We start from the raw sequence: 24,707 nt of genomic DNA, 5'->3' as shown, positions 1-24,707 counted from the left end.
GGATTATGTGTATAATTAAATGCAGTGATCAAACTGACAAACTGAATGGTTTTATTGCTCCTTTAACTTCAAATGAATCACCTTTATGCTTATTGGCTACATTAGAACGACGGGTGTATCTAATGTTACGGCCAGTGGTTAACAGGATTGTGTAAAACTGAATGTGACCAAGACAAGTGGAAAATGGCACTTTTATTTTCTTTAATTTCTTCTCCGCACATTTTCTTTCTAACTTTCATTTGAACCTATAGTATAGTATAGTGTAGTATAGTATAGTATAGTATAGTATAGTATAGTGTACTTCTATTCAAAGTGCAAAATTACATCCCTTCTAGAACTCTCTTTCAAATTTATTTAACTGTTTTGCCTTAATTTTTTTACAATCCAGAACAAATGAATTAATCGAAACATACATTTTATATAAAATAACACAAAACAGATTTCTACAGTTTGATACTTTATTAACACATCAAATATTTTGCAACATGTCCACATTGAGCCGCCCCCCCACATGCTTCTTTAAATATAGTTTGTCACTATTGGCCTTTGAAGCGGAGCTGGAGATTCCAGCGCTCACACGCTTTCGGTGGCACTTTTCTAAACAATGAGAAGTGAATCGACCAGATGTGGAGATGTTGTCTTTGCTCCACATGCAGCTTCCAGCTCCTCCCTGGCGTCTCTCAGTCCAATAATCCGGGCCTCGTCTCGCTCCTCCGCTACCAGATGGTGCGCTTGACGCTGGCCCAGGATGAGCGTTTGATTCCCTGCGCGGCTCGCACGTCGTCCCAGTGCAGGCGGGTGTTGGGGATCTCGTCCTCGGGCTCCCCGTGGGGCCGGGCGCCGTCTTTGGGACTGGCCACCACGACGGGCAGCGGGCCGCGCTGCTTCTGAAACTCCACCACGTGGAGCTGATTGTTGTCGGCCGTCATCTGGTGGGTTTTCTGCAGCGTGGGGGGGGGAGGAGGCGAACGGCAGCGCGACACGTGAATGAAAGACCTGCAGCTTCGGCACGCCGCCGGATTTCAGCCGCCTCATATTGTAAATGCTGGATGTGGATTAGATTAACTCGGGTACAAACAACGATTTGTTATCCACTGGAAACCATCAATACGTTTATACTCCTTCCTTCTCTTCTCGATCATGTAAACACAGATTAGCTCATATGGAATTGTTTCATTTATTTAGATGTTTTTAACATTATTTTTGTTTTGTTTATCTATTTATTTCTGGGTTTTTTTTTCCCCCCCTTCAAATTGAAATACAATCTTTCTGCATGTCACATATGTACGCTGTTGGGGAATCGTTCAGGATGGCAGAAGTAGAAAAAATGCGATGTGGTACAAAGATGAAGACATATTTTGGAGCATTTAAAGATACAAGTCTTTGAACCATTTTTGAATTGCTCAAGGGTTCGTTAATTCTCCAAGCCACAAAGTCTTTCCCTCATCTTAAATTGACAATAACGTCTAAGAGATTTGGTTTCCTGGCTGTTGTAGAAGCAGCGCAGAAAAAGAAGACAACTTCAGAGCTTCAAACAACTTATTGCCTCATTTGTCTTTTTTTTTTAATAAGTGAGAAAGGCTTTGAACCTTTTGCCCTCTGTTAACAAGTGACAGAGATGCACAGGTCTCCCGGTATTAGTAAATCTGTCTTCGTAATGTTAATGCTGAGTTCTTGGAAGCCCCCCCATGCCCTCACCTGATTGGCCAACCCGGTGAAGAGGGCCCGGGTGATGTTGAGCAGGTTGACGGAGCCCTCCACTTTGCAGTACAGGTCCTTGATGCCGATCAGCTTGCACATGGTGATGACGGCGCGGTGGCAGTGCAGGCCGTAACCTGCGAGCACGACCCACACGATCAAGCTTTCTCGTATTTCGCAGCTCAATGCTGCCGGACGAGACTTAAATGTACCTTCGTTCTGCTTTTTCATGCGGAGCGTCGTCCTCTTGAACTTGGACTGGATGTCGTGGTAAACTATTGGAAGACAAAACAAAACAAAACAAAAAAAGAGTCGTCAGGCAATGTTGTTTGAAAATCATCTTCTCAGCGTTTGTTCCATTTCCAAACGGATTCGCTTGGGTTTTGTCATTTTCTGCTTGCAGGAGGTCTTCCTTCGTCGAGCTACAGAGTTCAAACAATTCCTCCTTCAAGAGCACTTTGGTTTTTCAGTTATTACAATAACACGGAATGACTGAAACTAAAAGGAAATACTGTTTTTCCACCAATAACACAAAAACCACACTTACTTTAGTTTAGTGCGCGTTGCACTGCAGCCACACAAACAATCGTCAGCAAAAGTAAAGTGTCGACAATAAAATCAAAGGAAAGGTCATCATGGGCTCCAAACATCTGCTGAAAGCAACTGAACAATCTGCTGCTTCCTCTAATTTTGTTCAATTAATTTTAGGGATCCACCGATCCACCGGTTTTTAAAGGACGGGTATTAACCTTTAGCTACTTACTGATACTATCTTTCTTCTTCTCTTGATATTTTGGAAGAACAATCTACTTTACGGTCTTTTTCACTTCTGTCATCCATCTTGTGTCATCGTCATTGATATTAAAGACTCTAAATTCACTTCACGTCGCTCGTCCTATAGTCTTCAAAAGGTTTTCAAAATATTGTGTTTTCAGTGGCTTTGGGCTCCCAGCACCCGAAACTCAACACAAGCTTTGTGTTTTCAGTTGAAAACGTGTAAATAATCGATTTGCTCCAAACTTTTTTCATATCAAAACTTTTCAACAATCTGAAGGAATCCTTCAGAACCTTTACATTTGAAGGAGGGTCTGCAGGTGATCACACGGCTTCACACACACACACACACACACACACACACACACACACACACACACACACACACACACACACACACACACACACACACACACACACACACACACACACACACACACACACAATTTCTCCTCCGGTGGGCTCCATGGAGGGCGATGAGTCACACACATTAATCTTTTGGTTAATCCTCACCCGTGTTCAGATACTTAAAATTGAGGCAATATTAGCGTATAACATAATATTTAAATTTCACTGCTTATGCGGATGACATTCAGCTCAACCTTTCCTATCTTTGTTATTACTGCACGTCTTAATCTGTATTTTAACATGTTCATTGTTTGCAGTGATGGTGAATGTCCTGAAAGGCACTGATAAATAAACTATTATTATTGGACATGAGCTGGAGAACAGAAAGTGTTGAGGTGAATATTTTAGGTGCTCCTGACTGAACATCAATTCACATGATTAACCCTCAAAGTAAATGTTAAATCACTCAAAATGCATGAACTTTAATTGGCTAAATGAAGCAAAATATGACGCTGAGTTGGAAACATCTCATCTCAGGCTTCAGAATTGTGTAATAAGTGTACCTACAAAAGAGTTTTACACCTTCGGGGTTAATTTTTGGAAGAATTCACAAACATTATTTGAGTTCTGTGTTTGTCATTGCTCGGATTTACACAATTTCCTCAAAAGTAACAGATAAAACATATTAAACAGAGGATTACTACATTGTTCTTCCAGGAATAATTGCATTAATAGAACACAAACTTCCAAAGTTCTGTAAAATCAGTTTGTATGGCAATTGACTCAACAGGTGTATAAAACATGTCTCACCTGCAAGGTGAATTTAGCTAGAAAACCAAACACTTATTGTGAGCCTACATTTCAATTTGTCATCAAAATACCACTAAATTCATCCATTTTTAATGTGTATCAATAATATTCAACCATTTTTACTGGGATATATGGTCCTTTTGTTATTTTGTCTTTATCCTGCAATGCTCTGTGTTGATGCTCTTCTGTCCTGAGCACAAACGGCACCGTGGTCATTAAATATGTAGCATCTGAAGCTGCACATGTGACATGAGATACCAAGTGAAATTAATCATTTAGAAGTTTTTGTGCCGTTTCACAATCATTTAAAACATCTCCAGAATGAGAGTTTACTTCTGCGTTTCCCTTCGCAGGCATTTAAGTGTTTTAGCCTTACTTTCAGTCAGGCTCTATCTTCGCTAAACAGATTCTTAAGTCAGAATTAGGTTCACTAGTGCAGGTTCCTTCATTTCAACAGGGTGTCAAACACAAGGGCCAAGAGCCAAGACCGGCCTGCAAGAGGCTCTAATCCAGTCACCAAGCAAATGTAGTAATTGTTTGCTTTTGTGAAAATATAGACATTTTCGTCACGTAAACTCTGCGCCACGACAAAACTTGAAACTTTATAAGTTTGAATTTAATGGTTAATATTGCACTATTTTATCGACAGGGCTGCTCATCAACACACAGAGGAGGGTGAGAAAAGGACATGAATGAAAGATGACAGTGAGCAGGAATAGTTAAAAAAAGAAAGACTTACTGGTGTGGTCGTTGTGTCGCTCTATGTAGTACAAGTAGTGCATGGCTCGGTTCTTGGCCTGCAGATCAAACACGGAAAACTCAACTTGACACCAGTGGAGTGGCTGCAGACTAATTCGACGGCGATATTGATATTGAAGAAACACTAAATTATCCACATGCACTCCCGAAAAAGAACAAGTAAAGAAAAAAGATGAACATTTTAATTAAAGAATGGGATTGGAAGTTCACAGGAATCCCACAGCATTCAGGTCACCGCTATGAGCCCATGAGCCTTGACCCCCCCCAGCTGGTGGAGCGCCATTATGTGGCTGCGTCACAGACCAGAAGTCCTGAATGCAGAAAGAAGGAATTTCCCCAAGGAGACTAATAAAGTATGTTTCGTTTGGTAAATTGTCTATATATGGGAAACCTCAGTGCTGCAACAGAAAGCAATGAAACCCACACAACTTCATTGTGGTGTCATGGATTAATCGACATGAATTTTGCCTTTTTATTTTGCACTATTCATTAAAAATAATACAGATGAACTCAATTACAAACATGAACCCCGATTTAAAGAGTCTTACCTTCCTGAGAGCCGTGTTTCTGTCTGCTGCTTTCCCCAAAGCGAAGCCTGGTGGGAGGGAGGAGGTTCAATCAAGTGGCGTCACAGAAAATCTCTTATTTGTTTACAATTAAACAACATTTGTTCACAGAGTGTGATTCACGGCGTGTCGTTAAACGAGTGATTAAGAGACTTGAAGCGACGGCAGCTTGAAGGCGGGTCGACCTCAGAACTGCAGGAGGACTTTCCTCCTCCTCATTTTTGAGTTTTTAGGTTGCTTCCTTATTTTAAGAGAAACTACCACAATGACTCTGTTCATCTCTTCATGTCCACACGGACACCAAACGCATTAAAGATGTTTTCACTACAACGCATTATTGGTAGTGTGAATACGAGCAGAAATCAGGTAAGTGCCCCATATATAATGTACATATTAGCTTAGGTTGAATTTAATCTTTCGTAAACTTGTAGTACAATTGGTTTAAGAAAAAAGTGGATCATCTTATATTGTCATGATGTGTGGAGGCTCTACTTTCTTTCTTTCTTTTAACTTATTGCAATCATGCTATTTTCATTTTCTCAGATTTCATGGAGCTCCTCCCATTGTATGGCTCACACAACTGAAAAGGAGCACAAAGAAGATAAAGCTTAAAGCAGGTGCCTCTTTCTTCAAAACACCACAACAGAAAAAAAAAAAAAAAAAACATGCAAAATGGACTAATGTGCAATTTACTGAACATTCACTTCAGTCACACAGATGCAAATAATGTAATTACAGCAGGAGCAACGTCCTGCCAGCCTTTCAAAGGGGGTAAAAGTTGCATATTTTAATCACGAAATCAAACCTGCAGCTCCGTTTCCATTTCCCACAGCGACCAAGCAGCTGATGGACCTCTTCCTGCCCTCCTTGGCCGTCATGTTGAACACGCTCTTCACCTATTGAACATAAACCAAAGCAAATGAGACAGGTTGTATATTCTCTTTCACTCACGGCATCAGGTCCATTATAACCCATGTGCAACGAGGCGAGTAAATCATTGGCTAACAGGACATTTAAAAGCGGGAGTTTTGTCATAAGTATTGGATTAAAGCTGCGTCGTGGCTCTCGGGTTCTCAGTTAACGCGCGCAACTACAATCCAGTCGTCGTCCACAAAGGTGAGCACCAGCTCGATGAGTTCCTCAAGAGCCCATCTTTTTCATTACACAGTAAGTTTTTGGAAGATGCTAAAACTTCTGCACATATCAGCTCGAAGTGACTCTGCCTCTTTAAAATGCTCCATTTACGCCAAGTCATGTTACTGGCCATTCACTAATTCATCTAATTCATCTTTTTTTATAAGCACCATCCCAACTTCCCTGACATTTGTGGCTGCCATCAAAATCAAAAAGAGCAAACACATTTGTTAAAATAGCAAAATGTCATCAAACTGGTATATTCTCTATATTTGATATGTGATGATTGTAACTTGCTGCATCCTGTTTTTATTTGCATTTCACACGCTGCCCTGAGCTTTTTTGGGGGGGAATAAGGGTTGCGAGTCTTTTTAATTTCTTCCGATCGTTTTAGTTCCTGGCGACACCAGAGGTTATTTCAAACCACTGCTGCATCACTCATTATCACGGCGTTGAATTCACGGAGAGTTTGAGCAGTCCGGACGACAACAGTGTATTACTCTCTCTCGAAAAGACCCAGCCGAGGTCATTGGAGCCTCTAACCAGGACATCCCCTCCCCTGAGAGGGATTCTGGGCACATTTAACTGGGAGACTTTGAGACAGAACTAATTAAAAAAAAAAAAAAAAAAAAAAAAACAACTCCGGGGGGATTTTATATCCCTTTTGGCCTGGGAATGCCTCACGATCCCGCAGGAGGACGCTTCCACCAATCAGAGGACCCGGACTACTTTTCTCAGTATGCAACCTTTAATGACCCAGTTATGGAAAACCAGAAAATGAAGATTTCATGTTGTTATTGATATCTACGATATAAAGCAATAAAAAAAATATATATATATATAATTTAAAATCATATACAAACTAAAACACTAATTCTGAAGAGAGTGTATCTAATCTGGCAAAATGTAAAATTTCACCCTGCTGCCACATTTTCAGTTTTGTTAAAAATATTCCAAACAGTTCAAATGAATCAATAAAGTATGGACATCTGCAGTTCCTGCACGATTATGTCAATGTCTCCTCACAGGCCTGCAACATCACCTTCAAACAGCAGGGGGCAGCAGAGATACACTGCAAACACTTGCGAGGGAGGACTGAAGAGGGAAGGAACTGAGCAGGAAGTTAAAATAATGAGGAAAAAAATAACTGAAAAGCTAATGATGAAAAAGGCAAAGAAGGAGAGAAAGATGGGTATAAGAGAAGAGAGGAAAAGAAAGACGTGAAAAAAAGGGATTTACTGCCACTTTAAGGTAATTTAAGAGAAGGGGTGAGTAATCTGATTAAGAGGATGAACAAAGTAAAGAGGAAGATGAGGAGGTAAAACAAGATAACACGAACCTGTGAAAATAGATGAGAAAGAAGAGATAGCAGTGCGTGTTTGTTACCATGTGTGTAAAGAGAATGTGGAAATAACAGATGAGCAAAGTGGCGACTTCCTAAAAAGGTTGCTCAGGGGAGACGCACACAGACGCCACAAACACACCAGGCAAACGCATCAAACGTCATCTCACTGAAATAAAAATCCACAGAGCACAGGAGCTGTTCAAAGTATCTCTTCACATTAGATTATAAAATGAGACAATCATCACAATGTTGAAGATAAATCTCCTCGTGTCAAATATGCAGCCCAATCTCTCTTGTAGTGCCACATTCTACCACCAGGTGGTGTAGCGAGTCAGAAGCAGCATGCCTCCACATACACAGAGCAAATATATTTCAAGATCAACCATTCGTAAGTCAAATATTCACTCTCTCCAAAGCTGCTTTGATTTCCCAGTGAAAAAAAGGCTTATTGAAAGGTGAAAATCTAGACATTGTTCATCAGACAGCTGCTAACTTTCTAGCGTATATTTAGTGGCGGAGGGAAAGCATTTTCTCTCGGAGCTTCAATGCTTAAAAACCAGATGACTGCTGCAACTGAAATGAACTCAAACAACGAGCTTTGGAGCACAGAAATACTCTACAGAGCCGCAAAGCCTGAACTTTTGAGTGTGCCCGCCGCTCAGCAATCGTGAACAAGTATCAATAAAGTATCAGCGAGCCGACGAGCTGAAAATCACAGGTAAAAAGACCCTCAGTTAAAGACCACCGGGCTCGGCTGTGCGATAACAATGTTATCGATCACAGGAGAGCCAATGCTAAGCCCCGCCCCTTGTTTTATGACACAATAACGAACAAAATATCAAGAAAAACTAAGACCAAGTGTTCTACGACGTGACAAGTCGCCCTCCAGGCTGGATTTAAGTCTGCTTCATGTGTCTGTTTCCACGAGTGGCCCACTGGAAGCTTTTTGGAGGAGGAACGCAGCGATCTGGGCTGCAGATCACCTCAACGGCTTACACACCCCCCCGGGCCTGGGGGTGGGGGGGGGGGAGGCAGAAAAGAGCCCAATCTCGGCTGAGGGAACTTCAAAGTCAAGATCTGGCGAGTTATGCAACACACATTTCACTAAAGGGTTTATAATTGTACTGCGGGGGCAACAGCAGAAGGATTGGGGTCAGGGTGGCAGGAGCAAAACACCGGAGAACACAAGCCTGCAGGACACACAGTGATGAAATCCCAACACTTGCACCTCCCTGTATTTACTCAACAGAAACAATGCTGCTCGTGGGAGAAAAACTACAGCTTCAAACCAGATGGCATCCGAAACCATGCTTTTTTTTTAAAAGTGAAAATTCAACAAGTTATTAAGTCCGATGTGTCAGTGCGTCGTGCGTTTTGATTGGACGTGTGTGCAGACGGTGATCGGCGGGCTCTACATTCGTCCTGTTGAGTGACGCCACAGCAGATGGACGGAGCGCTTCCTGCTCCGACGAGTGACAGCATGTCGGTGGGCGGCTGCTTTTAGTTCGCTCCCCCATCGCTCTCTGACTTCCTCAATCTGTTGCCGCGCGTCGACCCGGCCTGGACGCGTCTACGTGCTGCAGTGAAGCGGGAGGAGTCGTGTGAAGGGGGAGGAGTCGTGTGAAGGGGGAGGAGTCGTGTGAAGAGCACATTTTAACTCGCCACACTCAGCTCAATTTCATCTGGGGTTGGCCAGACCGGTAAAATAGTGCCATAATAACATTTAAATATTAACTTTTGGGTTTTTGTTTAAATTTTCACTCTAAATATCAAATGACATCATATTCAAATCAGTGTTGGAGATGTTGTGTCGGTAAAGATGAAGATCATTTTGATAGAAGTTGGAGTTTCCCTGCTGTGACACCGTTTTGCCCGAGCATGCGTCCAATCCTACATACTGCGCTTTCAACAATAACCAAGTTTTAATTTGTTCCATTTGTTTGATCTGGAGGACCTGGAGTGGAGGAGCAAAGATGAATATTGGCTAAGATGAGTACCGGTGGCCTGTAAGAAGTCCAGAACCAAGTGGAGGAGAATGGATGGAAATTGTGCACAAGATCTTTGTGATGGAAAGAATGACTGTAAACCTTAGAACACAAAAGGAGGTATTTATTGAAAAATGGCAAAAATAGATTCCACATGTCTCAACCGTTCAGAGCTGACTTCAGATAATCTGTTTGGACTATTGTTGTTACTTTTATTTACACCTTCTCGCTCATTTTCATTAACTTGCTGTGTTTACCTCAGTCTCTTTTGTATGTTTTTATTCTTTCCTTTATGTTTTTACAGGTCTTTATGTTCACTGCTTCTTTATATGTAAAATTTAAAAAAATCACCAGAAACACCCCTTACAACTGGAATGACTGTTATAACCAATCTTCGTTATGTGTTTCTATTCCTACCCACTTTACAAATTGAGGTGCGGCACTGCTTCCAAACAACATTTAATCCCATTGAGAGTTTCAGACGAGTTGCTTCTGTACAGCCTGTGTTTACTTTCCACCAAACTTTCAAGGTTGTTGACTTTAGAGAGGAGAAAGAGGAACGAGAAAGAGAGAAACTCTGCTGTGACACTGACGACGCTCCATCTCTCTTAATGGAATCACCGAGTCCCGTCCAAGTGGCTGCTGCAGCTGGAGAGCGGCCACGGACATCTCTTCTGTCTGCGTCGCTCTCGCTCTCCCCGTCTTGTTACCTCGGCTCGCTGTCACCCCATCCCTCCTTTTTTCATCACATTTCTTTGTGGGCGTGCCAGAAACGTATGATTTAACTCGATAGACGTTCCGGATGCAGCTTGTAACGGAGCAGTATTGGATTAAATTACTATGGTGCATATCTTTTGATTTAATAGATTTTCTCCGGAGGCGGCACACTGTGGCTTCATCAGAGGCCGATTTGCGGCCGAGAGACGGACGACAACAAGAGGTCCAAAAAAACAAGGTACTGAAAAAGGTTAAAACGCTTTTTTTTTTAATAATTAGATAAAAAAGATCTTATGACATATAAAGAGATGTTACAGACTATGCTTTAGATTTTCATAATCAAGACCACACTTACAAAACAGAATTTCAGAAAAGTTTTGCACAAAGTCTTGAAAAAACGATGGTCGTTTCCATGGAAACGGCAGAAATGTTGATAACGATGTCGTTAGCATGCCAGGCCATGAGATGGCGGTGTTGGTTGTTCTTGTAATGAAAGCACACAATATGCTGTGCACTGGCAGCGTTTCAGAAAATGTGCATTTTCAGAAAGTTACGTTCTCACCCGTTTCCAAGGAGACGGAGCGTTTTCAAAAGGTTTCCATGGGGCCCCGAGTTGGAGCATTATCAAAAAGGTTAGTTTTCCCCCCATTTGCACAGAGGTGGAAATAAGAGTTTTTTTTGTTGTTGTTGTTTTTTAAAGTGCCTTTTTCAGTGGCTCAAAGCAGCATTGTTGTGTAAACAAACCCCCAAACCATGACGATAAGCGGCGACTCTAAATTTACCCCAAGCTGGATAAAGCTTAATTGAAAATAGATGGATGGAGGAAAGCACAAAAAATAATGAAAACCTGTTTTATTAATTTCTAAATATTTAGATGCTCCTTATGCAAACATTCCCAGAAAACACATTTGACTAAACAACAGATGCAAAATGAAACTTTCACAGATTATGAACCATTGCAGACAAATCAATGGCAACAGTAAAAAAAACAGACTGAATACTCAAGATTGAATTCTGCTACCTTATTTAAGAGCAACACACATTACTCATAAATCATACAAACAAGAATCTCTTCCCAAAATGAATCGGAGAAATTTAATCATAGATATAAAGGCGAGTCCATCACAATTTAATGAGCTATTGTGGTTGTTGAAAGGGAGTAATTAAATCATGTTTTAGTTTCTACCTTTTCTTTTCATCAACTCAACACACAACTAGAAAACTCCATCATATCGCCTGTCAGAACTGAACACCAGACAGCTCAACTTCTCAACTTACTTTCACAACTTTTCCTCCCTCCCTCCCTCCCTCCCTCGCTTTCTTTCTCTCCCTTCTCCTGCTGGATGCGTTCACTAATGGCATGCCAGCATCGCCGTCCTTGGGAGACAAGCCTTTTATTCCAGTAAGCCTCTTTCATTTCATTAGGACAGAATTTATAGTGGCCCACACACACCCATTCACCAACACACACACACACACACACACACACCCATTTACCACACACACACACAGTATTTTTTTTTTATAAGAAGCAATGGCACCATAAAAGCGTCCGCCAGTTTCTAGAGGAATGCCTAATGTCCGTGACACGAGGCTTATTTATGCAGGCGGCAGCGCTGGGGAAGACTATCAATGGGACACGCACACATGAGGACGCATGAAGAAACGAACTGACAAAAAAGGCAACGCAAATATTTGTACACAAGAACACGTGAATCCACACGAGCAACCCACAGGTCATCACTCTTATCACTCGGATATGATCGCAAGATATTATGAAGGGAAAACATACCCACAACCACACACACTTACTTGGATCCCCTTGTGTGTGCGTGTGACCTCGTGACATCACCTCCATTAGTTCAACAGGGTCCATTAGTACTAATTGAATGAAGGTAAGATGCAGTATGACAGAGTGGGAATCTAAATGAACGGGCAATATAATACATCTTATCGCTCTCTCTACTAAGCAGCAGCTTTGGATTTAATCTTTTACATACAACGGCTCAGCTGGTGAAGCGGGTTGTCCCGCGGTTGGACGGTTGCAGGTTCGATTCCCCATCTGTCCACATGTGGAAGACACTGAACGTGAAGTTTGCTGGGCAGCCACTTCCAAGTGTGTGAATGTGATAAACATTGTCAAGCCTTTTGTTGAATCAGTGGAAGCGTGAGATATAGACGAAGTTCTTTTAGCTGCTCCTTTTGACTACTTCATATGATCAGTGGTGTCAAACACATTATAGTTCAAGGGCCACACAGAATTTTACTCTGACCTGGCAACCCACTGATCCTACCCTTCGTTGCAGGGTACAAGGTTATAGTGCGAGCGTAACCAATTGGCCGGGGAGCGGAGTCAGCAGGCGGCAGGAGAGAGTTGGCAGATATATGAACGGCAGACTTGGTAAATACATCATGAACAGAAATATGGAGAGAGGAGACAGACTGTGGAAAAAATTCAGGGACATTTTTTTTTTTAAAGAAATTAAAGGGTCAGTGTGAAAAGGGGCATCTAATGCTTTTCTTGCGACAGATAACCAACATGCTCCTGTACGTTTCACAGGTCCATCCCTGCCTTTCCATAAAACCTCCATCAATACCCCCAAAGCTGTGAAAGACAAACAGTTGAAGCACCACCAGTGGGCTGAGTGGATATTTTACCTGCAGATCTGCCGGAGCTTCCTTTGGTGGAAGCTCAGAATAAACCGTTTTAATCCCCTCCGCAAATAAATAAGACGGCGGAAATGTTCTTCTCCTCTTTCTATCAAACACGGATGCAAACGTGACTTTCTTCAAATTCCACCTCAACCGAGTTCCAGTACTTTAATGCTCTCCAGATTCTTGAATACACTGTGTCCTTTGAGGCTTTTAATAGTATAATTCTACGGAGGCTGACCTCGATGGAAGACGACATGAGAACACACACAATGAGCTGGAGGTTCATTGTTTACCACAGTAGTTTTCTGTTCATTTCTCTGGATTCATTAAGGTCCCGTTGACATGGCAACACTTCAAGTGAAATCGTTTTTTTGTTTTTAAACCCAAAAAACACTGAATCCCGCCCAGTATGGTTGCCAGACGACAGGATATTATCAATAATGTCTGATAGGATCCATAAGCAACATAAATCATTGCTTTTGTGTCAGGTGAACGATTTTTATTGGAAATATCAGGCAAGTTCTAATATAGGTATGTGCAAAACCTTTGCCTTAAAGCTTATTCTTTAGTTTTCATTGTTTCAATTACGATCAAGAAATATCAATATATGTTTTAATAAAACAATAGTTCTACAATCCATTCATTTCCACAGCTATTGTCTAATGTGATGACATTTCATTTACTTTTTTAAAAACTAATTTATAATAGATTTTGATAATATATATGCACACTCACCTCAATGACGCGAGAGTCAAAGTCTTCGTAGGTTTCTGTGGGAGAAACAAAAAACAAAGAAAAATGTCAATTTCAAAGCTTTAAGCGCAGGCGTGCACAACATAAACAGCTTAACGCGGGCTCCCATTGGTGCGGCGAATATCCAGAAGCCCCTGGGGCGGCGTTGGAGTCTGCACCTCCCATCGTCAGTGACCTCTGAAGGATGTTGCTCTCCCCAACAGCAGCTTGTTCACTTCCAAGCAATTAACAACAAACAAAGAAGAGCTGACTCAAAAGCTCCGAGGAGAGGAAACACACAAACACACCTCAGCAGGGACATTAGCCCACCATCTGTAAGAAAGCAAACCTGATCCCAGACAAGCAACCTGGCTACAGCTCTCTGCACATCACATTCATGACACGCGACGACAGGCAAGCAGCGAGCTCCAGCTCCAGAGTGCACTTAACGGCGAGGCGCTTGTTAGCACGAGGGGGCAGAATCTCAAGCAAGAGAGTGAGTAACTTTGCAGCGCTGTCCTTCATCCTTCAGACAAATCAGGTAAACAAACTCCGCTCAATTCAAGCAAGCGGCGAGGTTTAAAGGCGTAATGAGGCTGGGAGCGGGAGGCCGCCCGCTACGGCGGCGAATCAGAGGGAATTAGCCGGCCGACACTCCGGGTCCCAGACTGAAAGAGTCGATCGGGCAAGAGCTGCAACGCTGCGCGCCGCAGAGACCGCTTACAATACAATATCGCGTTCAGACTGGCTGTAAACCCGAGAGATGAAAATGTGCTTTTTGACAGCAGTCCAACAAGACCTTTCATATGCCCACACTAAAAGGTTTTCACCAAAAACAAGAATGACTCTGGAAGGTCCCTCAAACGCAATAGGTTTTAAAGTTGGCAGTTATTCGAAAAGCTCAAATGTATCATAGCACAAGTAAGACAAGGCAAATATAGTGAGTTTTTTTGTGTGTTTGCGAGACTGTTTCTTTGTTCTAACAATACTCCTTCGTAACAGATGAAGGTTCTCTACAAATGTGGCACTACTAGAAAGACAAATTAAAGTTTTTCAAGGTATTTCCAATGCTATAAGAGTTACTGCCAGGAGGCATGATGAGGAAATAACTTCACAAACACAAATATTTAGCAAAAACATACCAGATCCACTACTGTGCATTTAAACAAAATTATAGAATTTAATTCCAATTAACAGAATCTGCTGAAAAAAAAAAAAAAAAAAGAGGTTGAATTAAACATCAAGTAATAGAATTTGTCAATCACATCCACTAAACAAGTCGTGTACATTCCTAATCTGACAAATCAGTGTCAGAAAAACACTTTGGGGTGTTAATGAACAAATAAAACATTATTCAATCCACAAAATTTCACAGTGGATGATATTGAGACATTTATCATATCAAAGCTCGAATGTGACTCTGTATTTGTCTCATGAAATTACTCACCTAATGTGAGGCATCATTGTTCAGAGAATTTTTCATTTTTTTCCCCCTGAGCATATTTGTTGAGTCGTTACATAAAAACCAAACAAGTCTTGATTATGTGTGGTGGACTGAAAGCAAATGATAAAAGATAATGGATTTTTTATCCTTATTAGCTAATATTTTCCAGCTCCTGTGGCTGATTGTCATAGAAGAGGACAGTTCATCTCTCTGTAGTTAAATTATCAGGTTACAGATACATTTGATGCAGTGGCTTCTGGACGATGCAGATTCTACGAAGCTTAAAACGGAAATACAATTATTTATTTACATTTTATAAATTGCAACTGTCGATAATACCTAGAATATGGATACAAAGCTACATTTCTCTACATTTTCCTAACAGTTTAGGACATATTAAATACATACTTTAGTTGAAGTAAGTTGAAAACATGCAAGACTTTTTGACACATTCCGTTTGGCTAAGCTTTGTTTGCGACTGATTCAGTCTGTGCATTCAAACTGTGCGATCACTTGGAGATTCAGTCCCACATCAGACGAACCAGGTGGGAATAGATGAAGGAACGGGAGGAGACCAGGCGTGGAGTGATTGAGGGGAAAAAGACAAATGAGGGAACAGTGAGTGAGAAAGTCTTTCAAAATCAGGGAATCGTCCCACTTGATGACTTCAGTCAAACCCTCATCTTCATCAGTTCTAATGGGACCACACACTGATCTGACACACACACAGCAGTGCTCCTCTTATCACTCTCCCACTGATTCATCCATCTTTTATTTTTCCATCACGTCTTCCTGTGATACAGCCGGTGAAGCTCCAATGGAGACGTTTGATGCTTCCCGGGGATATTTTCGAGCCAGACGTATTTTTCTGCATCGCAGCACAGTGAAGAGACGTTTGGATGTCGACTGTCTGTTCAGGTTTCTGTCACTGTGGTGATAATGTTGCTTGCAATGTTAAAAAAAAACAATTGCAATTGCCACTTGTTGATGTTATTGTCCGTTCCTGGTGACTAACCTCTTCAATTCAACACAAATCTCTGCGCACATGTTCCATGTTGTGTTTGAATTCTATCCCTATATGATTATTATTTCTTTAAATATAATTTGACATGTTTTGGACATTTCACCTGATTTTCCATTTTCCCCTCAGAGTTACATCCTGATCAGTTAATGAGCGACATCAGACGAACTCTGCTGGTCCAAATGTCACCGGGGATTAAGGCCACAGTCACACTTCAGGAAAATGTGACCCAATTCCAATTCTCTGCTCACGAAGTGACTCATATGCGATCTGTTTTGTGACAGAGTGAACGCTGCACACCGGACCCCGGCCTCCATTGTACGTGGAACCAAATTGGATATTCCAACGGGAGACTGACGTCACGAATCTGTGCCAGAGGGGGGAAAAAAGGAAGACACGAACACAGTGGACACAGGTGACGGGATTCACCTTTGGAAAAAAGGTTTAGTGTCAGTGAATCTCCGTCCATATTTACTTTGGTAAACAGCGTGCATGATGTCACGCATTCTTCTGCGCTTGTGAGTCCCTTTGGGATCGAATAACATTCATGCTGCAGTCTGATGGGAGGTCCCGTTTAAAATATAGTGTGAATGACCACGTGAAGACGTGAGACCACAGCCTGAAATCAGAATCGACGACCTGCAGTGTGAACGGAACCGAAGTGGAGTGTTGTGCAAACTGGAGTGACTGCAGGATCAGACCTAATACCTGATACTGCCATCGGTGCATCCCGAGTAAAGGCTTGATTTCATCTGGGTGTAGCTCACCTCCGCCGGGTCCGGGGTCGGGGGGGCCCAGGCTGGTGCCCCCCCAGGAGTTGCCGGTCCAGCCTCTCTCCCGCTTCATCTTCATCTTCCTCCTCTTCTCCCACTCGTCTCTCTGGCGCACTGCGGGACGACGCCGGCGGCAAACTTTACTCAACGGGCCGCGTGTGAATTGAAGTTTGCGCAGCGTGTTGAACATCAAAAGGTGCCATTTCTCATTGTCCAATTATCTGCACAATTACCGTTAACAAATAAGATCACAGCGGAGGCAAATTGGGGCTCACAGCAGTGGATCTGTAGCTGTTCAGGATCAAGATCTAAACCAATCTCCTCTAAGATATTTCTCCTAATCAGGCAGTTCTGACATATTTAAATATTGTTGTGTGGTCTTGTGCCAAAATACTTTTTAATCCTGTACGTTCCAATACTTTTTTAACTATAAGTGATGCTATTACAGCTTAGTCTGACCTGAAGTTATAAGGAGTAGGGATCATTTTTATTTATCTGGCCTCTAATTCACATGAGCTCTAACTTCTTATTTTTTTTAATTTGACAGTCAGGCAAATTGTCCAAATATGTTACCATGTTCACATTGTGATAATGATTCCATTTGTAATATATGGCACAGCCCTGACACTAGTTGACAATAGTTCATCTCATCAAATACATCAAAACGAATAAAGAAGCAAATTTATACTGTCAAAGTTAATTTCAGCTGGTTCACATGAGTGTATCTCAATGTGCTGTAATGGAAAAACCAGGTGTTAAAACATGTATAAATGAGAAAATAAATGAATTGCTGTTGTGGAACTATGACATATCAAGGCTTATAATTCTCCTCTTACAAGGGCTCCATACAGGAGATACAGTATTTCAAGTTTAAATTACTTTAATTCTCAATGATAATCTTTGAAATCAGTTTATTGACTAAGATTACCAGGTAAAAATTTAATATTTGTGAGTAATAATATTAACATTTTAAACCTTGCAGAAATACAACAAATTGATTATTATTGTTTTCAAACATATCGAGCATCTAATCTTGCTGATTTGTTTCGAGCCAATTAATTTCATTCTCAGCAATATTGTCTCCACAGCGATACAATACTTGTTAGCTGATTCGTTGCTCCATGTGTGTGTATGTGGTGTATGATTTAACCATTTTCGATGCCTGCCGGTGAAAACGTTTGTGTTTGTGTGTACCGAGTTCAGCTTGAACCTCCTGCTGCTCGGCCTCGCCTCTTCGACTCATGCCCTGCAGCGCGCCCTCCTTCAGGACAGGAGCGTTGAGACCGGGCCACAGGAAACCGCCACGACCTGACAGACACAGGAAATGGAGAGGAGAATAGCTGTCCGGTTAATGACGAACGACAGAAGACACACGAAGGAAGAGAAATGCAGTGAAGTGCATTGTTGGGATATAGAGCTCACGGAGAAAAGAGACTGAAGCAGAATGCATGCAAACAAGTAAATATTCTATTAGAACTCAATCCAGTTTCACTGAGCAAAACCAATAAATCCGAGCAGAAATGAAAAAGAAAAAAAACATCACAGCAAACTTTTCTAAAGAATACATGAGCATGTATTGGATACGGATAATGTTGTTTATTTAACTGTTTTTCTTTTTTTTTTTTTTTCTATTTGTTTTGTTCTTGTTTTTGTTACATGTTGAAAATAAAGATCAATCAATGAAGATGATCAAAAGATTTAATTCCCTCTTGTATTGTCACGCAACAAATGAAGTGACTCATAAATAATGACGGCTGTCGTCTATCATTCACATTAAGTGCTTATTAACATTAGGTCCTGTTTACACTACGTTTTCAAATAAAAAAGCTAAACGTTCAAGTGTTTTGGGCGTCCATTTACACAACAGTGGTCACTGAAAACAAAATCTTTTTGAAAACACCCCAATGCCACTGATTAGCATTACAGCATATTGTCCGGTGCTGTGTGGTTTCAGAACAAAAACAAACAACAGCAGCCAATTGTGGACAAATATGTCAACTACAGTACATAGCTTATAGCGTTTCTGCCATTTCCTATTGATCAAACATGGTTTTTAACGCATTCTTTTCTGAAACAAACACCAAAAAAGGCTTTTCATTTTGAAACCTTGTGGTGTAAACGGGACCTTCGTTATACACACTTGTGTCAGCTTCTAAATCCCAGCACTCAAACACAGCAAATAAAAGTGCATTTTTAACCAGTTGCTCAGCAAAGAAAATAAAGCAAACAACTAAAATATATCTTGAAACAATTGGAATGAGGTTACATGCGATTGTTGGGGTGTAACGTTCAACTGTTCACAGGGAAGTCAAATTAAAACATGTAACACACAAAAAAAAGGCAAACAAAGTCTCACCCTCTCCGAGGATCTGTCCTCGGTTCAGATCTCTCTTCAGCTTGCGTTTGGTTCGCTTCCCTCGACCCTTCCTGGCTCCGGCGCCGGACTCCGCCAGCACACCTCTCCACAGCTCCTCCGCAGTCACTGCAGATAAACATACAAAGAAGAATAAATTCAACGGCTTCAAGGACCCGTCAAAACAGGATCCATTATTTCCGTATAAACAACAAAAAGAATCGACTGTCTTCAACTTCACAAAAGTCAACAAAGTGAAGTGGCTGAACTTTGTCAACAGCTCGAGAAAAAAAACTCAGAAAAGGTGTTTGGCAAGTTTGGAAACGAGATGAATCATTGACGAAGTCAGCCGGCAAACCAAAGCAAAGAACTGTTTTGTGATTGGAGCGTTCACATTTCCATTTTCTTTCAGCGAGTAATAGTTTCATCAATCGAAGGCGATCAATACGACTTGATCGTTCTGTCTCTTTATGGTTCTAAAACTTGGGACTGCAGATAAATGTACTGTTTATGCAACAACGCTTCCAAGTTCAAATACAAAAGGCATCCATTCGTGGTCTGGCATGCTAACTACATCGTTTTCAGTGTCACCATTCCACGTGAACGGACAAAAGTAAATGTGAAATTTTCTACCTGTCACCTGTCTAATGTTGTGGCCTGGATGTTTCCCCTCTCGATCTACAACAAATTGCTTTGTTGTATTTCAGCTGTAGAAGCTTGCTAAAGTAAAGATGTCACAAATTAAACATTTTGATCAGCACCAAACGAAAAACTACCAGTGGGGGGAGATTACACAATGTCTGTTTGTTTTTAAATCATATTAGTAAACATATATCAACAGTTTCAGCAGGATGGGACCCAATCTGATAAACCTAATGACTATTTTGAATGAATTAAATCCTGCTGAGTAGTTAATGACAAAATTCCATGGCTGTGCAAACTCAAACCACTGGTTTATTGCTGCTTTACACAGACTTTAAATTCTTTTTTCTCCCAAGTTTGGAGATCATTTCAGAAAATAAAGTGTGGATTTTTGTGCATTTGCTGCATTACAATTTATAACATAGATGATGCAGAAAAAACTGATGCATCACTGTATATGAAAAATTTTAAGTAATTCAGTGATGCAATGTTTAGCGCTCTCACCTCACAGCAAGAAGGTCCTGGTTCAAATACAGAAATATCGACCGAGCCTTTCTGTGTGGAGTTTGCATGTTTTCCCTGCGTGTGCGAGGGCTTTCTCCAGTTTCCTCCCACAGCACAAAAAACATTCATGTGAGGTTAATTGGTGTGCCCTTGAATAATCTAATCTTTAAAAAGTCTGAAGGACTGCACACGTTTTTTTAAGTTGCACTCCTACTGCAAATCTCTGCATGGACTGATTCTGAGAAACAGACAATCCATAGGCAGATCTGCTTTCATGTAACAAAACTGCATCTCTGCCTGTGTGAATCATGAGATTGTACAATATTCAGGATTATTTTTGAACTTAGTGGAGAAAATACATTTTCCATTAACTTACACTTGTTGAAAAAGCTGCCATGTCTGATTTGCTGCCATGATGTTGGAGGCAACAGTGGAAACGAAGGCTGTCTTTGGAGAGAGGCAGCAGAAGCTCGATTTAGAAAGCTGGACCCCTGAATTGCTCCTGCTGCAGTTCGAAGAGGCACCGCACCTGAAGGAATTAAGACATTTTGCCAGAACAAAAATATGTATTAAAACTGTGTCATGTGCATTCAATCAAACACAGCAAACGTGATGGTTGTGGATTATTAAAAGCAAGTAGACACCATGTCATGACGTGTTGTAGAACCACATGTGTCAAAACTCTGAGGGACAAGATCTGAATGACTACAACATAAGAGTAGAAATTATTTGCTTGGCCAATCATTAAATCACTCCTGAAGTTTTATTGACGAAGATAATGTCCTTATGAATAACATATCCATCATCAGGACAACACAGCTATGACTGTTATGCTTCATAATAGGAGAAAGACGATAGCAGAACAGAGAACAACTGAGATTACAAAGCAATAGTCGCTTTTCTAAAGTGAACTGTTCGACGTTTAAAACCATTAATTCAAACTATGCTTTTATGAGTTATAGTAATTGCATTGCATAAATATCTGATAAATATCAACGATCCCAATAAGAACGACTCTGAATACAGCTGCTGCAATAGCATCTAAGAATATTAACATTTATCATCAATTGATTACATTCCAACATTGCAAGATTTAGTTTATTTTTTAAAGTATACATTTCCTCGGAATCATTGGCATCGTCATCTTCCAATTTAAACTAATTAAGCCGTACAACGACAATTCAAAAACATCAATGTACTCCAAACACTGCGGTATAAACGCCAAACCGTTGTTTCAAAGCAGGCAAGTACTAAAAAAGATAAGTTATTTACCTCCGAGCGTGACACGGAGGACACAGCACAACCGCATGGGCGCCGCCATGTTGGAAGTACGGAGGGTCCTTCTGAGCAAAGCGAGACGACTAAACTGTGCCTGACTAAAAATGGTGAAACAAGGCATTACGATGTTACTATTACTCAGTAGCGGACAGTGCACGTCAGATCCAGGCCTTCACCGGTGCTGGTCTGAGTCAATCCACCCCTCAACAACTTTTTTATCGCTACAAAAACCACATTACCATGCAGAAATGCAGTATAAACAGCCTTTGCATCAGACAGATACCAGTGGAGCTAGAATAAATAACTTTACAAATCAAAGGATTTTTTTGCAGCAGAAGATGAGATATCTCATCTTCAGCTGCAGCTGCATGAAAAAGCAGCTGCTTTTCCTGAAACCTTTCGGGGTCCAGGAGAGTGACAAACGTCAGCTTTTGAATGTTGTATGTTGTCCCCCACCCACCCCGCCACTCCGAAGTCCATGTCTGGAAGCAGTGTAGCCAGCCAATGAGAAGCTATGAGAAGAAGCAGACAGACACTTTGGAATTATTTAATAATATTCATGGACAAAATATGACTTTTGTCCACAATCAGTCTGTGATTCAGATTTTTCTTAGGCCTACAGAGAAGGCCTTGAAGGCCCTGACGGCACGCCACTGGTTTATATGAACCGGCATTCGTTGAATTGTCTCAATTGTTTGTGCTGCATTACTGCTGGTTTGTGCTGAAAAATGTATTGTTTGTGCTGCTTTTGTCTTCAAGATATTAAACAATATCTCAAAGGTCCATTTAAGTTCACGCAGATCCCCCACAATGTCCAAATTGAACAAAAAATTGTCTAAATTTGTAGTGTTACGTTTGTGCTGAAAGAATTATCATTGGTGTAGCTTTGGTTTTGATGATATACCAGTTTCTCACCCCCATATATCTGGGCCAAACTGTCAGTGTTCCCTGCTTCAAGACATCATGGGTTGTTGTTCCTTCCTTGTGTTTCAACTTTATGTTTTTGAACCCAAGTTGGCCTTTCAGATGTCCACCCAAAAACCTTCACCTGTTCCTTCGTGGTGATTTTGAAATAAAGAGTTTTCTAATCTGATTATATATGTGTTTGAACCTTTTGGGTCTCATCTTATGGGTTTGTGACAAGAACAAGTTTATTATAAGTTGAGTTGGGGAGTCAGGACTACATGTAACCACCTTATGTAATGAGGATACAAACTGGGATTGCTCAGTTTATTACGAATAAACGAGACATGCAGCTGTCACATACACCATCCACTGGCATTGCGACACTTCCTGACGCTTTAAGGTAGACTGCAACACATTTTCTCACTGGAAACTCTGACATCACTTTGTTTTGAAGTGGGAGAAGCTCTTCACCTCTTTGTACAATGCAAATTATGCCTCCCAGTCACGAAAAGGATGTACAGGGACTCGACATCTCACCTGAAGAAACATCTACACCTGCTCACTTTTACTGATACACACCTGGAATCTGACAACTAGTTTTATCAGCATGTTTTAGCTATTAATTGGGGCAACACGTGCCATAACTTTTTTATTTAAAGTCTGCTCAGTATCAGGTCCAGCGGGTTGTTCAACTATTATCAATCAGTGATTTATGCTGCCAGATACAGCCTCTCAAACCTGTCAAACATTTATATTTAGTCTGTAAAAATAAAAACATTAGAACAAATGAGGAAATGGGATGAGAGAGCAAGAGAGAGAGAAAGAGAGAGAGAGCGTTTTGAAAGTGTTTTGAAAAAGATGAGCACATTTTCTTTCTAGAAATTGTTTTGAGGACTAACACTTGAATAATTGAAAGCTTTATTTGTATTGTGGTTTTGATTCTTTAAAAAAAACTCAGTGTGTCAAGGTTTGTGAACTCAATTGCACGGCAGACAAGAAGCTCAGTTCAAAAGTGTTTTATTTTCAAAAACACAGCAGAAGCAAAGTAAGGCAGTCCAAGATCAAAAACCAGAGCAGGCAATGGAGGAGGAAATCCAGGAGGCAAGGTCGGGCAGGCAGGCAGAAGGTCAAAACACACAAAGGCAACACGAGGGAAAAAGGCGGGTACGAATGGGTAGGAACTCAGACGAACTGGTAACTGGAGCTACAAGAGAGGGAACTAAATACACTAATGACAACAACAAACAGCTGTGATCAGGAGGAGGAAGCAGGAGGGCACAGGGGCGGAGCTAAGGGGAACACAGGAGGGGAGGAGATAAGGCAGGATCATGACAGTGTTAGACACCTGATTTGTTACTGAGTTTTCATAGTTCAAAACTTGTTCTGTTAAGTGCAATTTGTATCTGCTGTGTATAAGCTCAATACTCTGAGCAAATGACACATTCTATTCTTTCTTGTCTTTATTTTTTATGTTTGCTGAAGTAATCCAATCCTACTGCTCATATTTTGGCCGTCAGGGGAAAGAGAACATTCCACTGAGAGACTGAATCCACTACGAGATTGTTCCAAGGAATTATTTCCAGACCACATTATGTATTTACATCAATACTGTGAGTTGAATGAAAGAAAGTACATTTGGTGAACTAATTTGACCCATGAAAGGCAATGCTTATTTATATTTTTAGAGAAGATTCATCTTTGTGTATCTTTTCAAATGTAGAGTTTCATGTCATATTGAAGTTTAAATATACTAACATTTCCTTCTTGAGCAAATTTCCTTTAACTGCAGTTTAATGTCCATTTTCCTTCAAATCTAATATTTTGTTTCAAAGTGGACAAAATTCAGAGCGGCTGGGGGCGGAGCCTCATGGGGGAGGAGCCTCAAATAGGTGCTTTGATGTTTTGTCCTTTGATCCTTTGACGTTCTTTCATGACCTTTGTTACAATGACGTCATACATCATAAGACTTAGCATTCGGGCATTTTTGTTCAGTACAATTCAGTTTTGTTCAGCGGCGACAGTCACAAACATTTTCTTCCAGAAGTCAAAAGCTTGCAGCTTCATTTTGATTCGTGTTTGCTTGTCACTTCACCTGCCAGCGGTTGTGAGACGTGTGAGAGCGATTTACCGAGAGACTTGATTCACTACGAGATTCTTCGCAAGGGATTCATTCCAGACCAGATTATCTGTTTTTATCAATACTGTGAGTTGAAAAAAAAGGAATACATATTTTTGGGCAAAAAAAACATCTTTATTGCTGTAA

The 24,707-nt window shown here is 41.0% G+C and overlaps 1 protein-coding gene across 1 annotated transcript; it reads right to left on the bottom strand.

Annotated features, from left to right (window-relative positions):
• Positions 1-556: 556 nt before the first annotated feature.
• Positions 557-21,599, bottom strand: mrps5 (mitochondrial ribosomal protein S5). The gene is made up of 12 exons (XM_080508121.1): positions 21,533-21,599; positions 20,637-20,789; positions 19,118-19,243; positions 17,956-18,069; positions 16,756-16,875; positions 13,527-13,561; positions 5,761-5,851; positions 4,938-4,984; positions 4,370-4,427; positions 1,911-1,973; positions 1,699-1,835; positions 557-941 (listed from the first exon to the last, which is right to left on the bottom strand). The coding sequence occupies exons 1-12, from the start codon at positions 21,579-21,581 to the stop codon at positions 717-719; spliced, it is 1,218 nt and encodes a 405-aa protein (XP_080364247.1). The 5' UTR covers positions 21,582-21,599; the 3' UTR covers positions 557-716.
• Positions 21,600-24,707: the final 3,108 nt, after the last annotated feature.

The sequence above is a fragment of the Blennius ocellaris genome, assembly GCF_963422515.1.
Source record: "Blennius ocellaris genome assembly, chromosome: 13".
Taxonomy (NCBI): Eukaryota; Metazoa; Chordata; class Actinopteri; order Blenniiformes; family Blenniidae; genus Blennius; species Blennius ocellaris.
This window is presented reverse-complemented; position numbering and strand designations above follow the sequence as displayed.

Bases quoted from the DNA above. Each gene is read 5' to 3' on its own strand.
- mrps5 (XM_080508121.1), bottom strand. From the start codon at position 21,581: ATGGCGGCGCCCATGCGGTTGTGCTGTGTCCTCCGTGTCACGCTCGGA. The intron at 18,070-19,117 runs GTGAGACTTTGT...TGTGTCTGTCAG, and splicing joins AGGACAGATCCTCGGAGAGG to GTCGTGGCGGTTTCCTGTGG. The intron at 1,836-1,910 runs GTACATTTAAGT...TCGTGCTCGCAG, and splicing joins CATGAAAAAGCAGAACGAAG to GTTACGGCCTGCACTGCCAC.